The following is a 14,865-nucleotide window of genomic DNA, read 5'->3' on the forward strand; positions in this document are numbered from 1 at the left end:
CCAAAAAGTGGGAAAAAAAAATCCCCCCCCCCCCCCAAATAGCTGGCACACTTGCATGGGCTGAGCTACTTGGCATTGGGATTGCCAGTAGTTTTACTGTGGCTGTGATAAACCAGGTTGACTTTTCAGTGAGCATACTGATTTGTTTAACTGCCTTGTAACTCTTTCATTCTTATTTGAACTTACTTTCTTATTTAGGTTTCTTTAAAAAGTAGCTCTGTTTGTTTTTCATATAATACTGTAGAGTGAGCACTATGGTGTATGTGTGCCCAGCTCTTCCTCCATGTCACATCTTACAATTAATGAGGTCTCTTTTGCCACCTTTTCAGATGTGTTTTAATTACAGTTTGTGGAGGGTAACATGACTTTGTTCAAGACAACTGGATATCTTTAGTTTTTCCTTACTGTGATAAATCCTCTATGGCAGCTGTTAGCTTTGCAGACTAGCATCTCTAGCATGGCAGGAGCTGGCCATGGGTCATGGTCAAGTTAAACACTGTGTTTGGCAGGGTACTTTCCCTGGTGATAAATTAAAGCCAGGCTCTTCAGAGCTAGTTCTCAATCAGTATAATCCTTAAGCAAAATACTCAAGTGAAAAATCCATGTTTCCTTGCTGTGTGTGGTGGTGCACTTTTTTTGGTCTGGTCCTAATCCATATGAGTGAAAACCTGGCATTCAGTGAAACACAGATGTCTGATGATGTTCTCGAGTACAGTGTCCTTCAGTGGATAATGGTAGCTTGATTTGGTAGTGATAACTGAAAACTAGCCCTAGTTGTAGGAAGGCTGGCATTATTTAGTAATAAAGATTTTTAGACTGGTTTTAGAAAGAATTTGAAATAAAAACTCAAAGCTTCTTGGTATAGAATGAGTATAATCTTGTTGAATTAACAAATAGTCTAGGTTTATGTTAGTACAGAGAAGTCAATATTTTAGTATTTTCTTTACTCTGATGGTGATGAAGATTAGACACTGAAGCTGTCCTGGAACGTTATGGCCTGAATTCAAAGTCAAGGCAATGACAGGTTTCTGGCTTGTAATAGTGGGCTTAAGCAACAATTGTTATATGATTAACCCCCTGCGTGACTAGTCATGTAGAATTTCAGCATATTGTTGCAATATTTAAAGGGTTATAGTTTATTGCCAGCACAACTCTATTCCAATGGAGAATATCAGAATCAGAACTGACTCTCACAGAAACATCTACCAAACTTGTCTCCCTCTGAAAAAAATCCTTATGTACTTGAAGGAGAATAATGTGTTGCATCGCCAGCATGGTATTGCTCTTGATGACCGGTTGTAACAGAACTGTGCTGTAGCTCTCAGTGCATCAAATACAAGAAGGTAGAAAACGGACCTCTCAGGCAAACAGTTACATAGCAGAATTCCTTGGCTAAAGAGCACTGAAGCCAGAAGTTTCTTGGCATTCTGACTGCATTCCTTTTCCAGTATGTGCTCAGAATAACTTGGGACTTTTTGGAGCATAAGTGGGACAAATGTTTGAATGTAGACATAAAAGTCTCTGCTCAGTTTAGCTGGTCAGCTGCAACTTTGAAAATGCATTAGGTTTTGTTAAAAGCACTCTATGTTAGTGGGCTATAATCCTTTTTTCCGATTCAAATAATCCAAAAAGCCTGTCTTGCTTAAACAAAAGCAGATGCTAGTCATTTGTTCATTTTTAATATTACGCTTGTTTTGGAAGGGAAGAAAAGTTTTGGTACGAGTTGGCATTACAGTGTAAATGCATTTGACCTTTTTTGGTCCGTTTTGGTTGCTTTGGTTTTGGTATTGGTTTTGGCTTAGGAAAATGGACCTTAATGAAAGCCACAGTTCAGTGCTATGCCTTAAATTTTAAAGAATTTTTTGTTCAGTTCTATGACTTAAAAGTAGCTTTGCTTCTGGTTCCAGATGGGCTAACTTTTTTTTTTGTAGTACAGTAAACAAAACTGCATTCTGACTTTGGTTTATTTCAGTTGCAATTTTTAAATCTTCCCCTAGAAGGAATAAAGCTCCATGGTGGAATTATATCATATGAAAGAAGGCATGGGGTTTAATCCAATACTCTTTCTTTCAAAGTATTGTTGTTGCAGCTGATAAATTCCAAAGTCTGTCTGATATAAAAATGTTTAGCATCTGTTGGTCATTAACATTACCTGTGCCTTTGGAACTTTGTTTTGCTGATGGAGGGTTACTGCTTTTTCCCTATCACAATGACAGGTAGCAAAACCTGGTCAGCCAAAGACTTGGTTGATATTGTAACTAACTCCTGAGTTCAGGAAAAGTCCTGAAGTTTTGTAATTAACAAATCTTCATATTTGGGTCTGTCTGCAAAAACAGTCTATTTTGTGCATAGGGGAACCATTTTGCTTTTTCATCTGATGCTATCAGCAAAAGCACTTTAGTTTTCGGCTTCCGAGTAACTTCTTACTTTCTACATCTGGTGATGGATCATGAATCTCTAAAGCTCTTAATCAGCCCTCTGCAATGAGTTTTTTAAAGTCATGTTTTGCAACTCACCAATTAACAAAGTGGCTTGTAAAAACTAGTTGTCTTCTAAGTGCTTGCCTGTTGTCCACTAGGACACTATTCCTGCATTTTCAAATACTGGTTTGAAATTAGAGGAGCTGACTAGTACTTATTTAACTTAACATTCTCCTCAGCAAATGCCTCAATTACATTTGTTGATGTTGTGGTACTGAAGCTAAATCTCTGGACTTCGTTTGGTGCTGAGGATCATCTGTACATTGATAGCAGGCAGTTGCATAACAATGATTCTTCCTTTGGTTACATGCCTTTATTTTTTCTATTCAAAGGTTTCCTTAGTCCATGTCAGATGAGATCTCTGGCAATGTATGTCATATTGCACCAGCTCTGGTCTCTGGTTTTGAGGTCAGAAGTGCTAAATAAAAGACGAACAGTGAGGAGAGCGAGAGCTAATCCTGACTAGGTCATGTACTGGTTCCTTAAGTGTGTGAGCAAAACAGGCTGAAGACCTGCTGAATGTGGCAGCCAGTGGCAGATCCAGAGAATCGCTTGAGAACAGCAGTGTAAACAGTTCCTGTGAGGTGCCTCAAGGTATGGCTTTATGCTGTTATGGTGTTGCACTTTGGTAAATGCCCACATTCCTCCTTTTACTTTATAGTAAATGTGTGGTAGCTTTTCCATCAGAGGAAGTGAGGTAAAGCTTAATTGGATGGGGGCATGCACGCCTGTGCTGTTACTGCAGCATAACTCAGGTGCTTTGGTTTAAGTAGCATTGTTGAAGTTGCCATAAAACTTAAAGACTGAGATCAGTTCTGAATCAAAGATTTGTTTCTGCTTCAAAGTGTGAATTAGCCTGGGCAGTACAAAACACACATTTTCCTTAGATGCGATGAAGTATTGTCTTTTTCAGTATTGTTTTTCAAAAGTAGATGAGATCTTGCATGTGGAATAAAAAAAAAGGTAGATGAGTATAAATCTACATTGGTATAATTTACCTGCAGGAAACGTCTGTTCTAGTGTAAACACAGTAATGTAACGATAGTGGAAAATTCTGAAATAATGCATTGCTATCTGGAGGGATGGCATTGTGCTTAAATACTAACATCCATAAAAGCATACAGCTATTGGAAATAGGCTGCAAAGTGAAGTCTTTCTTCATGTAAGCATCTTGTGAGGTAGGAACACATTAATCCATATAGTAGGTGGAATCCTTACAGCAGTTACATGCACTATAGAAAACCGTGGATTGAGCTAGTATAAAGCAGAATGCCCAGAGTAACCAAAATGACTCTGTTTTATCCTTTTTGTAGATGCTTTTAGAATTTAGTCTCCTGAACACTTGAGAAGTCAACATGCCAGCTTTTAAGATAATAATCTACTATCATTAATCTGCTGCAAGTTTTACTTTACTTTCCAAAGATAAAGGAGGCAATTTGTAATTTATGGCAGAAAGACAACTTTTGTCTTTCATATCTTCATTAATGACACTAATAACGGTTTGAAGAAAAATGGCTCTATATATTCTCCACAACAAAGTATTCAGAAGGATAGTCTGACAGAAGGGGTACTTGTAGAAATTAGACCATAAGCCTGAGGCAACGTAAATCAGTTTATGAATGCTCATGTCATTTATCGACAACTATTAAAGGAGTCTCAGCCTTGTCTTCAAGGTACCATGAGTTTTAAAAAAATAAAATAGCTTTCTGAATTTAAGACAGTTTCACTGAAAAACTTTACATTTTCCTGATCTTTGAAAATCCTGCTGTTATAGAAAATCCTACTGTTACTCTTCTTAACTTGAAAAGACTTTTCATTCTCCCCACTGTCTCCCCCACTCAGTGCATGGCTGGGAACTGGTAGAGAACTGAAGAAAAACCAGTTCCTTTGCCTGAGTGTCTGAACTTTTCTCTAGTTAGTTCTAGTCCTAGAGCTTAGTTCTCTTGTGATGATACTTTTTGTTGGCTTCTCTTCTTTTCCCTCTTTCCCAGCCCCTCTCACCCCCTCTTTTTTAAAATGCTGGATGTCCACCAGTCAATGCTCAGGCCTTGTGTTCAACCTTTCCACTCGTGTAGCTCAGCTTCTAAATACCCTGCGCTTATGATACAATGACAGAACGTAATTGTTTTCTGTCATTTCTCTGAGGGGTATAGCCAGCATATCCTACAACATGTTTTAAAATGGCTTAGGGAAAGGTAAGAGTAATGATGAAAGAATTAGCCAGGTTTTGAGAATTGTGCTGATTAAAATTATTCTTGGAAGTACTCTAATAACAATAATAATAGATAAAATCCTTTGAAACTCGTCTAATGTAAAGTGCGTGTCAAGATAAGCTGACATATATGGCTGTTTTAACTACTAAACCAGTTTTCAGAGGGTTGAATTTTATAACAAGATTCAAGGTTTCATGTGTCTAATTGTAGCCCACTAAAACCTAAAATTTTCCAACTCAGCAATGCATACTTCATTGTCAGAGCAATCATGAGATGCATGCCATCACTGGGTGCCCTGGAGTGGCTTACTGTTGCTATGTAATAGACCTTTGTTGTGGTAGGACAAAGACTTATTGATAAATTGCCTATAAAAAGTGGCTTTGGAATATTACTTTATTGTCAGTGAAGTCTCTATGTACTTACAGTTATGTCTCCTTACAACACCTGCAATACAATAAAGATTCATAGTTCCTGGTTGCAGTTGGCTCTCTGTAGCACTACAAAGTGAGAGGTATAAGCAATGAACTGGAAGATGATTACAATTAGTTATCTGTGCCTTGTAGAAGAAGAAAAAAAGAATAATATAGAACAAAGAACTATATTGACATTGGAAAACTGCCATCAAAAGGTGTGGCTGCTCAGACGAATATGACTAGCTGCCTTTTCTTGACTGTTAAAAGCAGTTGGATCATCTTCAGTATGAAAGATAACTTACTTTGTTTGAAATCTCGTTTTGGTACATTTTGTGAGCAGCTGTTAGAGGACATGACAACTAAATAGGTTAGTTGACTTCATAAATGTCCAAATTTCACTGTAATAAAATCCTTGTTGTGTCTGCAGCAAAATAATCATTGGAAGGTGCAAGTATTTAAAAAAAATTTAAAATAAACAGTGATGCAGAAGTCCATGCATACCTGCCCAGTATGTGAAGTGTATTTAAATATTTTGAGGATGCTCATCTTTTTGCATTATATGGAGATACCTTCAGGATATCTGGTCCAGGTGCATCAGCTGGACTTCTGAGAGCAAAGGAGTGTTCCTGCAAGATGATACTAGGTTTGACTGTAAGCTTGTTAGGTCTTTGGAAGAGTTAGTGATGCGAAGACTGTATAGGCAGTAAATCCCATGATTTGTTACCGAGTGTGTCTATTTAAAGATCTTTCAGTAATTGTGAGCATGTGTAGATGGCACAGTCCTACCTTCTAATTAATGATCTGTTCTCTTCTGCAGGCTGGCAGTGATGGTGAAAGCATAGGAAACTGTCCTTTTTCTCAGAGGCTGTTCATGATTCTTTGGCTAAAGGGAGTGGTGTTTAGCGTCACAACAGTTGACCTGAAGAGGTAAGAAATGGTTTATCTGACAAGCAAGAGTACAGTACACTTGGTGTAACAATGTTTGTCTGGGGCTTCTAAATCTTGCATGGCCTATTTTCTGAAATTAAAAGGACAATCTGTCCTCATAAATACAAAGAGGCAACCTTGATGTAAATGGTGCATTCATTGATGGTTATTTATAAGTATCTGTAACCAAAAGGAATGGGTCTGATAAATTCTCTTGAATTTGTTAAATGATGCTCTTCTCCTGTAAAACTAATAGCTGACATGAAGTCGCTTATAACTGAATACTGAATCTTAGTAACTTCACATTGAGATCGCACAAGTGAAGACTGCTGGATGGGTATTTTAGATCAACCAATCTTTGATCAAATCTCCAATGATTATTGGATAGCTATCACACATAATGTGCGGCCTACTCCTCTTTTTAAAGATTTCAAGATAATATTGCTTATTATCCAGTAAGAATAAAACCAATGTGAAAATATTTGTCCATGAGGTAAATAGAAGTGAAACAGAGGTGAAATGGGTAGGAATAAAATGTAAAATGTTCTACTTTTGTGTAGCATTACCCAGATACGTCATGATGCTGTATGTCACCTAACGGCAGCTTTTCCATCTATGAAATGAATACCTTAGTGACTAAGAAGGGTGAGATGTGAACCCAGGAGTCTTAATTTCCTAAGGTTGGGTGTACTTTTATTAGAAGTGGTAATGCTAAATTCAGCAGAGGCCTTGTATTTGTTTTTGGTGTGAAGTAATGTTTTCACAGCACTAATGTAATGTAATGTTAGTCACTGAACTCTCTGGAGAGAGGAGACTGCCAGTGCTTACAAACTGTATTTTCAGAAATAAAGCCAGTAGAAATATACAGTGTTCTCCAACAAATGAAGTGTAAAATGTGTAAGAAAGAAGTCACTCTGCTAGACTTAACCTCTTCTTGTAATCTTTTTGAAGGAGGTCACTTGTTTTGATTTTTAAAAATCACTGAAGTTGCTGCTTTGGTGCTGGCAACTGGTGTTAAATATTCCTATGTGTAGTAAGGCTGAGGCAGACCACTCCAACAGAGGGGGAGGAGGCAGCTTTTGTCAACTGAGTGCATTTGTAGCAGCTCAAAGATCTTCTCTGGCCAATGTGGGATTTTACTGCAAATGTAATTGTTGCTGCCAGCACACATAAACCAAATATATTGTATCTTCCATTAGGCACTGTGTGTGGTTTGTGGGAACCTTAGGAGTAGAACTTGTGCTTGCGTTCTGTTTGTAGTTTTGGACTTCCTTTACTTTTAATGATGGCGTTATTTAACCTATTGCAGTTATGGGCGGGGGGGGAATGAAAAGAAGGTTGAAAGAGATTTTTATACTTGGAAACATTTTTACTGCTGAACCAGTCTGAGAGATATCATTAAAATGCCAAAGATGCCTGATAAATTGGCTTTATTTGTGTCCCTTTGGCAACTCTGAGTTAATTGGATGGGGGACTGGGATGTAAGACTGACTTTTTAGAATATAAATTGGTTGCAGGTGTTTAAAATTGTCCTTTCTTAGACAAGGAAAGCTTTCTTTCCTTTTTTTTATATTGGGGAGAACACATAAGAAGTGCAAAATTAAAAAACTGTACAGGAGTAGGTCAAATGAACTTTACTTTTTTGTTATACACTGAATGTTATTTTCTGGTAAAGGAGAAGGGCCACTGAAGCTAATTCAGATTTGAATAGATGTTGATACAAACTTAATTCCTTTTAGACTTTATTTAAAGCTTCATAAATACAAATTTAACATTCTGGATTGTCTAATACCTTGTTGTAGAGTAGTGTAGCTTGCAGAATGTCAAATTCAGGTAACTGCTCAAGTGGAAATGTTATATACCAGGTGGTGTTTTTTTCCCCGTTAGCATTACCAGAATGATAATAGGTGCTAGATGTTGCCTGCCGTAGTGCTTCTAATACCGTCACAAGAAGATGCTTTTACAAGTACATTATTCAAACCAATTACCCTCTCTTCTTTTTGTAGCTGTTAAAGACACAAACTTGTTAAGGAGCTGGGTAGTAATTGTTTTAAGCATCTGAATTTATTTTGCTAGCCAAAAAAAGAAAAAGGGTTTACTTGCAAACCATGCTTCTGCCTCATAGAGTAATTTCTGCACAACAGTAAGGCAAGCTCTGTCTGTTTGTGAGGCTTAAAAGGTCATGGTTGGGTACAAAAGTTCACAAGTAACTTGGGACACAGGAAAAACTGAGTCTGATTTGACTGACTCTGTGACATTTATTTTTCCCTTCCATAATTGCATTGGACATCATACTGTGCTAACAAAAGAACATTTTGCAGTTCTCAGTTCTACTCTTAAGACACAAAAATATGCATATAGGCAAACGAAGTGGGACGTACCGCCCTTTCAAAGAAATAATGCATTTCTTGCTTCTGTTTAGTCAGACAGAGGCTTTATTCTTTCCCTTTTCAGAAGCAGCATTTCCAGTGCTCAGAGATTTGACTTGTTCTCGTGGCTAGAGCAGAGTTGCAGCACACAAATCATTTGTTGGGCTTGTAACAACATTCAGGGCCAGCTTGCATTCAGTTAAGTTTTGAAATCCTATTTTAAACATCTTGATTGTGTGGTTTTACAGTTATGTTGACAGACAAAGATTAAATAAAGAGGTTAGTAAATATTAAAGACTGCCCAGAGGTGAATGCAACTTCAGCAGTGTAAAATACTGCTTAGGAACTGGAGATAGGGTCTTTTTATTGCTGGCATTTTTTTTTATGCTACTCTTCAGACACTCATTGCAGTACTTGTATAATTTATAAATCACTGTAGAGCATATTACATTTGGAGGCTGGCTTTTGTCTGATCTTCAAGAACTTATTTGAATGCTAATTGCTGTTCTGGTTTGTGGCAAAGCCGTGAAAGGTTTATACCTTAACTCTGGTGTTGAAGAGCCTGCCCACTTAATTAGCTAGTGATAGCCACTTAAATAAGTATGTGGCCCTACGTCCAAATACCCTGGTAAACTTCAGGGCAGGGTACTAGCTATCATGGATTTGTTTTGAGTGGTTATAGAGGTGTGTTTTGTGGTGGTTTGGGGTTTTTTTAAAGCTGTTCAGTTTTATCTCTGAAGTAAACTTCACTATAATATTTTTAATTGCCTTCTTATTTGACTATTAAGGGAAGTTGTATTCTTAGCCTTTTAAGGATATTCCTGTGTACTTGTGGTGCTCTAAAGGCTGTGGCTTCTATGTGGTAAACCAGGGTTTGTTTATGATCTACTGGCAAGAGTAGCAAACTGGAAGTCAAACCCTGTATTATGTTTGGGCTTTGGCTGTGGGATGTTAATCTCTGCTTTCTTTCTCTTGAAAGATATAGGGTTATACATGGTTTGACTGGAGTGGCAAGAGGGGTTAATAAAATGCTCTGGGATCCTTGAGATATACTGTAATTCTTTGGAAAACTTTTTTGATTAGTTCATTAGACTAGTCTGTTTCTGAAATAAAATCATTCTTTTGATAATATTGCTGCAAATCTGGTGGTCTTGTGTGTGTTTGTTTTCTAAAATAATGTTCCTTTTGAGGAATTTTATCTAGCCAACATGCAGAATTGGAAGTGAGCCACAATGACTTCCTGTAATTGTTGTGGGTATACAAAGCTGTATTTAAATGAAGTGTTAAGCTACTTAAAGCATTAACCGATGACAGACTCTAAATCCTAAAAGTAAGAGGGTGATGGCAACTATTAGTGAGAAGTAACTTCTTGGAAGCTTAAAAATTGAAAATGGTTAAATTCTTTTAATGAGACTTCTGTCACCTGGCTAAAAGCAGGGTGCTTAATGTTCTCAAGTATGAAAATCAGTTTTCTCATTCAGTTTTACGTATACTGCCAAGTGCTCATATCTGTCCTAAGTGCACTTTGGCACTATGTACTGTTGGTGTTTGCCCTGCTTAAAAGGTTCAGCAGTGGGCAGGACATGAAATTCTGGCAGGGATTCTTAATTTTGTAAGAAATTGAAAGCAGCATTTTTACAGGATAAACTTGTAAACTGTGCTTAGTTTACAGAGTCTGAGTGTTATCCCTGAAAATGCTGCTTTCTCATGCTACCCTGAATGACCATGTTTGGGTGTATTACTAATCTAGTTTCCTTGTCCAGTACAGTCAGGAGGCTTTCTTGAACTGTAGTTCCAGTATCCAGTAAATCCAGTTCCTGGATGCCTGGTGCTGGCTCAGAAATGTGGCCACTTTGTACAAAGCACAAACCCAGTTCAAGGGTTACGGTTCGGTGTGGATTTGCTCAAACAGTAACAAAGGGGCAGCTTTATCTTGGCAAACTTTCTGCTGGATCAGGTATCGTTTGTTGTTCCTCATCCAGCATAATGCTAGCAAAAGGTGGTGGTCATCCTGCAGCATGTGCTCTGGTCAACTTGACAGAAATGTAATTGTATGCTCGTGCCTCATCTGGATCGTGTATACTGTTGGATGTTAGTACACAGGGATGGTCTGAGGAACTAGGAATTTCAGTGTCCTCTAAAATGTGGAGAGGTTCTCAGAGAAGTTAGACTGTGTCCTTCTGAGCAGTCATCCTGGACTGTAGTCAATAGTTTCATGAGAGGGAAGTTTTAAGTGGTGCTGCTGAAGAAGTGCCAAGCAGTACTGTAATTTTATTTCTGCTTGCACTGAGACAGTTGCACTAGCATGGGACTAATACCATGATGATTTACTAGGGAAAAATTGGCTGCAGTTTTTTAGATGATGCTTTGGATTTTATAGCTTGTAATGAATCCAGATCTCTGTTGACTTCAGCTTTGCATCTGAATCTGCTGACAAGGCAGATGTGTACATTAAAGAGTAAGTTAGGCATTTTGTGCTGAATGAGTAGGTAGGTGTATATGTGCAGCTGATGTATAGGCTTCTAAATAAATGCCTCCAGTGTTGTTCCTTGTCACTACAGTATCATGGCACAACTAGAGGAGAGAGAAGCCAATTGCTTATAAAATAGACTGGCTTAGCTTGATAAGGATTAGTGTGAAAGGAGCTGGAGTGAGCATCAAGAGGTATCACCAGAACTGACTTAAGATTTAGAAATGTCTGGGTATTTTAGCTTGATGCTGTTTCTCTTGTGTCTAGTCATACTATGTCAGGGATTCTTCTCCCTTTGCCCAAATGTGCTGCTTTTATTTGTGAAGTTTTTTCACTGGAGGAAGCTTTAAGCATCATTTTTAAACATGATATTTAAGCATCTGTCAGCTTGTCTAGAACCAGATTCTGTGTGCACATAATAAATGGTTTATACATACTGCTCTGTATCAGACTAGCTTATTTCCAGAGAAGCTCTGTGTAAAGGGGGAGGATTATCACTGACTGAGGATTACGCTATATATAAACTCTGTACTGCAGATCTTGGGAAAGAGAGTGTTTGTGGGGTGTGTGTGTATATATCCCCCCTGCTAGTCAACATTATATTAACTTGAGAGAAAACATAGCCAGAGGTAGGAGGAAGCAGTTGGTTTTAAGTATTTGAAATTAATTGTTATCAAGTATATATTCAAAATGCTAATCAAACTGTAAACTCACTTTTTAAAAAGAAAACTGGTGATATCTTTTTGAAACTGCAAGGATGTGAAAACCTCAGGCAGTGCTTTTGTGACTGTAGCAATGAAAGCTAGGGTCATGGATGTCCCACGCTTACTTTGTATTGGTTTGTATTTCACCCTAGAAAACCAGCAGACCTTCAAAATTTGGCTCCAGGCACTCATCCGCCCTTCATAACTTACAATGGTGAAGTGAAAACAGATGTGAATAAAATTGAAGAGTTCCTGGAAGATGTTTTGGCTCCACCCAAGTAAGTGTTAAAATGATAATTTGTCACCTTAGATTAGATGGAGTGTTCTCAGAGGGGTTTTCTGCACTAATTAAGATGTTCTTCAGCATCAGTAAACTGAAGAGAAGACACTGAAAACAGCTTGTGGAGTTCTTGCATGTCACACCTTTCCTCCTTCCAGTTCCCTCACCTTCATATTAAAAACTGTTTTCTTTTAAAGATTATTTTAAAATTATCCTTTGTAAAGTCCTGTCATCCTTCCTGCAGTTCTCAGACTAAATGACTTTTCTTGTTGATGACTGGGGCAGGCTATTCTGATAATGTGTCCAAATAATGTAAATGAAGATGAGCCTGCTATACAAAATTTAGTCCTGACTCCATAATAAACTATTATGGGAATCTGTTTTAAGGAGATGTGTGGTGTCCTTTTGGAGACTTGTATTTGCAGTCATTCTTCTAGAAGTAAGGTGTTATTTAATTCTTTAAGAATTTGTTGTCATTTTCTTGTTCTTACCAGGCGTATCAGTGATCTATGTATTTAATGTTAATTACTTTTTTATTCCTTCCAGCTTTCTGTGAGCAGAGGGACAGTTGATAATTGTACAGAATCAGTAATTACTAAATGCAAATTGAAAATAATTTTAAAAAAATTAATTCCTTCATACTAGGCATAATGATGAGTCCTGGAGATTATTTAGTGTTCAGAAATTATGGTGGAAAATACTGAACACTTTTAAAAATAATTAGATTACACAGTACAAGCTTGAGAAATGTCTTCAAGCTTTCTCTAAACTGCTGGCTTGCTTCTCCCTCAGCTGGCAGGCAATGGCAAAATGCAGACTTTGCCTTTAGCAGACTGAACTGTTTTGTCTTTTTAGTGTGGCAAGACTTTACTTTTTGTTAAAAGATTTTGAGTCCATGATATTCTGGGACAGCTGATACTAATTTAAAAGGAAGAAAAGATCTCCAGTGAACAGAGAATGATGAGAGTATTTAATTTGTTACCTGTTTGATCCCTAGCTATATTCTTGTTTACAGAACTGTGATCTGCCCCCTTGGCAGCACTGCTGTGCTAGAGTAAGGGAGCTTGCTCTTGTGACCCTGGGCTGTTTCACACACTCTGTGCTTGAAACAAATGCCTGATTCAGAAAGCAGAAATGTGCTTTGGTTTTCCTCTGAAAAAAAGTGATTTAAAAGTATTGGGGTTTAAAAATCTTAACTTAAATGGAAGTGTGTGATATTACACTTAAGAATCAAGTCCTCTGGATAAATTGGTAAATGTACATGATGTAGAATCTTTTTTGAATTTTTTTAAAAAGGGCTGTTTTGTGCTAGTTAATATATGGTAAGCATCATTCTGCTAAATGTGCTGTAGATCTACTCCTTTCTACTTTTTAGGTACCTAAAACTTTCACCAAAGCATCCAGAATCAAACACGGCTGGAATGGATATATTTGCCAAATTTTCTGCATTTATCAAGAATTCTAGACCAGAAGCTAATGAAGGTAAGTTACTTGGGGGCTGATGGCTGTGCACATGTTGTTTCATTGTCTTGTGTTTTTCAGAGCAGCTTCACTGTGAAGTGTCTCACTGACAAATTTTGCTGCATGTTGATGGACACTTGAGGGAGTCCCATGAATTAAACCTGTGGTTTAAAGTTAATGGTCACAGACAAAGATTTCAACACTTCCAAAGAGAACTTCAGTTAGTGTTCAATCAGAATTTTAGTAGGGTGTGCATGGTTTGTAAGAATCCCTGGCATTGAAACTTCTCTACACAACAGCTACTCTAAACTCTTGAACTAAGTAGAAATGATTTTAACGTCCAGAACCAAATTCCCATGCAGAGTTTGTGTTGTGCCCTGGTGGTTGAGTTTCCATGCATTTGTTGCGAGGCCTTTCTGCACACTTGATTGTTTGACCTTGCTAGGATTGAGGGCTCCTATTCAGAGTTCTGAGTTAAGCTTAGTTCATGTCACTTTCTGTAAAGGATTAAGACCTTTCTGTGTGGAGAGAACTTAGTAGATGGAAGGTGAGAGATTAATAAGAGAGAAAGAATGCACAATTAGACCTTTAAATAGTTTAGTACAAATCTTTTGTCCTCGATGTACTTGGAAGGAAAACTTAAGTCAGGGTATCAGAATGCCTTTCTGCTGCATTTCAAATGGAGAGATGCAAAATATTTGTAAACAGCCAAGAAATACTTTTAGATTTTGTGGGGTGTGCTGCCCTCTGCTGTATTCCATAAACCTCCTCTGTAGTCTGCGTGCTTAGTCGTGGCTGTTAGCTGAGCATGTGACATTAAACAGATTATGTTTAAATGAATATAAACCCTAGCATAGCTCAGTTCTAATTAGTTTAAGCCAGTTAGGAATAGTCTTAAGAAACTTGACATAAGCCACTTCTTAAACCAAAAATAAACACTTGTGGGCAATCTTAGAGTATTTTAAATTAGTGCAAACTCATGCATAAACCAGCTTTTAAATGACCTGCATCTGTGTGATACTTAAAGGGATTCTAGTTCAGTTTCAGTGTTACTAGTGACCACGAAGGCAGCTCCAGCAGTAGTGTTGCCACAAAAATTGTACAAGGGTTAAAAATCTTTCAGTGTATGGTCTGCTTTGGGTAGTACAGTGATGTGGATTTTGGTTTTCAGAGCTGCCACTAATACCAATATTCTAAATTTTAATTTGCTTTGAAATTTGTGTGCTGTGGTTTGGCTTTCTTTTTTGTTCTTAAAACTTGTTTCCTTTGTAGCCTTAGAACGTGGCCTCTTGAAAACCCTCCAGAAGCTGGACGAGTATCTGAACTCTCCTCTTCCTGATGAGATAGATGAAAATAGCATGGAGGATATTACAATTTCTACCCGCAAGTTTTTGGATGGCAATGAGATGACACTAGCAGACTGCAACCTGCTACCCAAACTACACATTGTCAAGGTAAATGCCTTGTATGTTGTTATGTGATAACGAAGGACAAGATGCTTATGGTTTATGACATTCTGGAGTCCAACTAATTTCAACTGTTTGTAAG

General features: G+C 37.7%; 1 protein-coding gene across 1 annotated transcript in view; it reads left to right on the top strand.

The window, feature by feature from the left end:
- CLIC4 (chloride intracellular channel 4) overlaps positions 1-14,865 on the top strand; it is a 33,041-nt gene that overhangs the window by 13,450 nt on the left and 4,726 nt on the right. Inside the window, exons 2-5 of the mRNA XM_010576105.1 lie at positions 5,924-6,033; positions 11,729-11,854; positions 13,232-13,338; positions 14,590-14,771. Of these exons, the coding sequence (XP_010574407.1) occupies positions 5,924-6,033; positions 11,729-11,854; positions 13,232-13,338; positions 14,590-14,771 (525 nt within the window). The remainder of the gene's footprint in view (positions 1-5,923; positions 6,034-11,728; positions 11,855-13,231; positions 13,339-14,589; positions 14,772-14,865) is intronic.

Source organism: Haliaeetus leucocephalus, unplaced genomic scaffold, assembly GCF_000737465.1.
Source record: "Haliaeetus leucocephalus isolate CR32 unplaced genomic scaffold, Haliaeetus_leucocephalus-4.0 Scaffold517, whole genome shotgun sequence".
NCBI lineage: Eukaryota > Metazoa > Chordata > Aves > Accipitriformes > Accipitridae > Haliaeetus > Haliaeetus leucocephalus.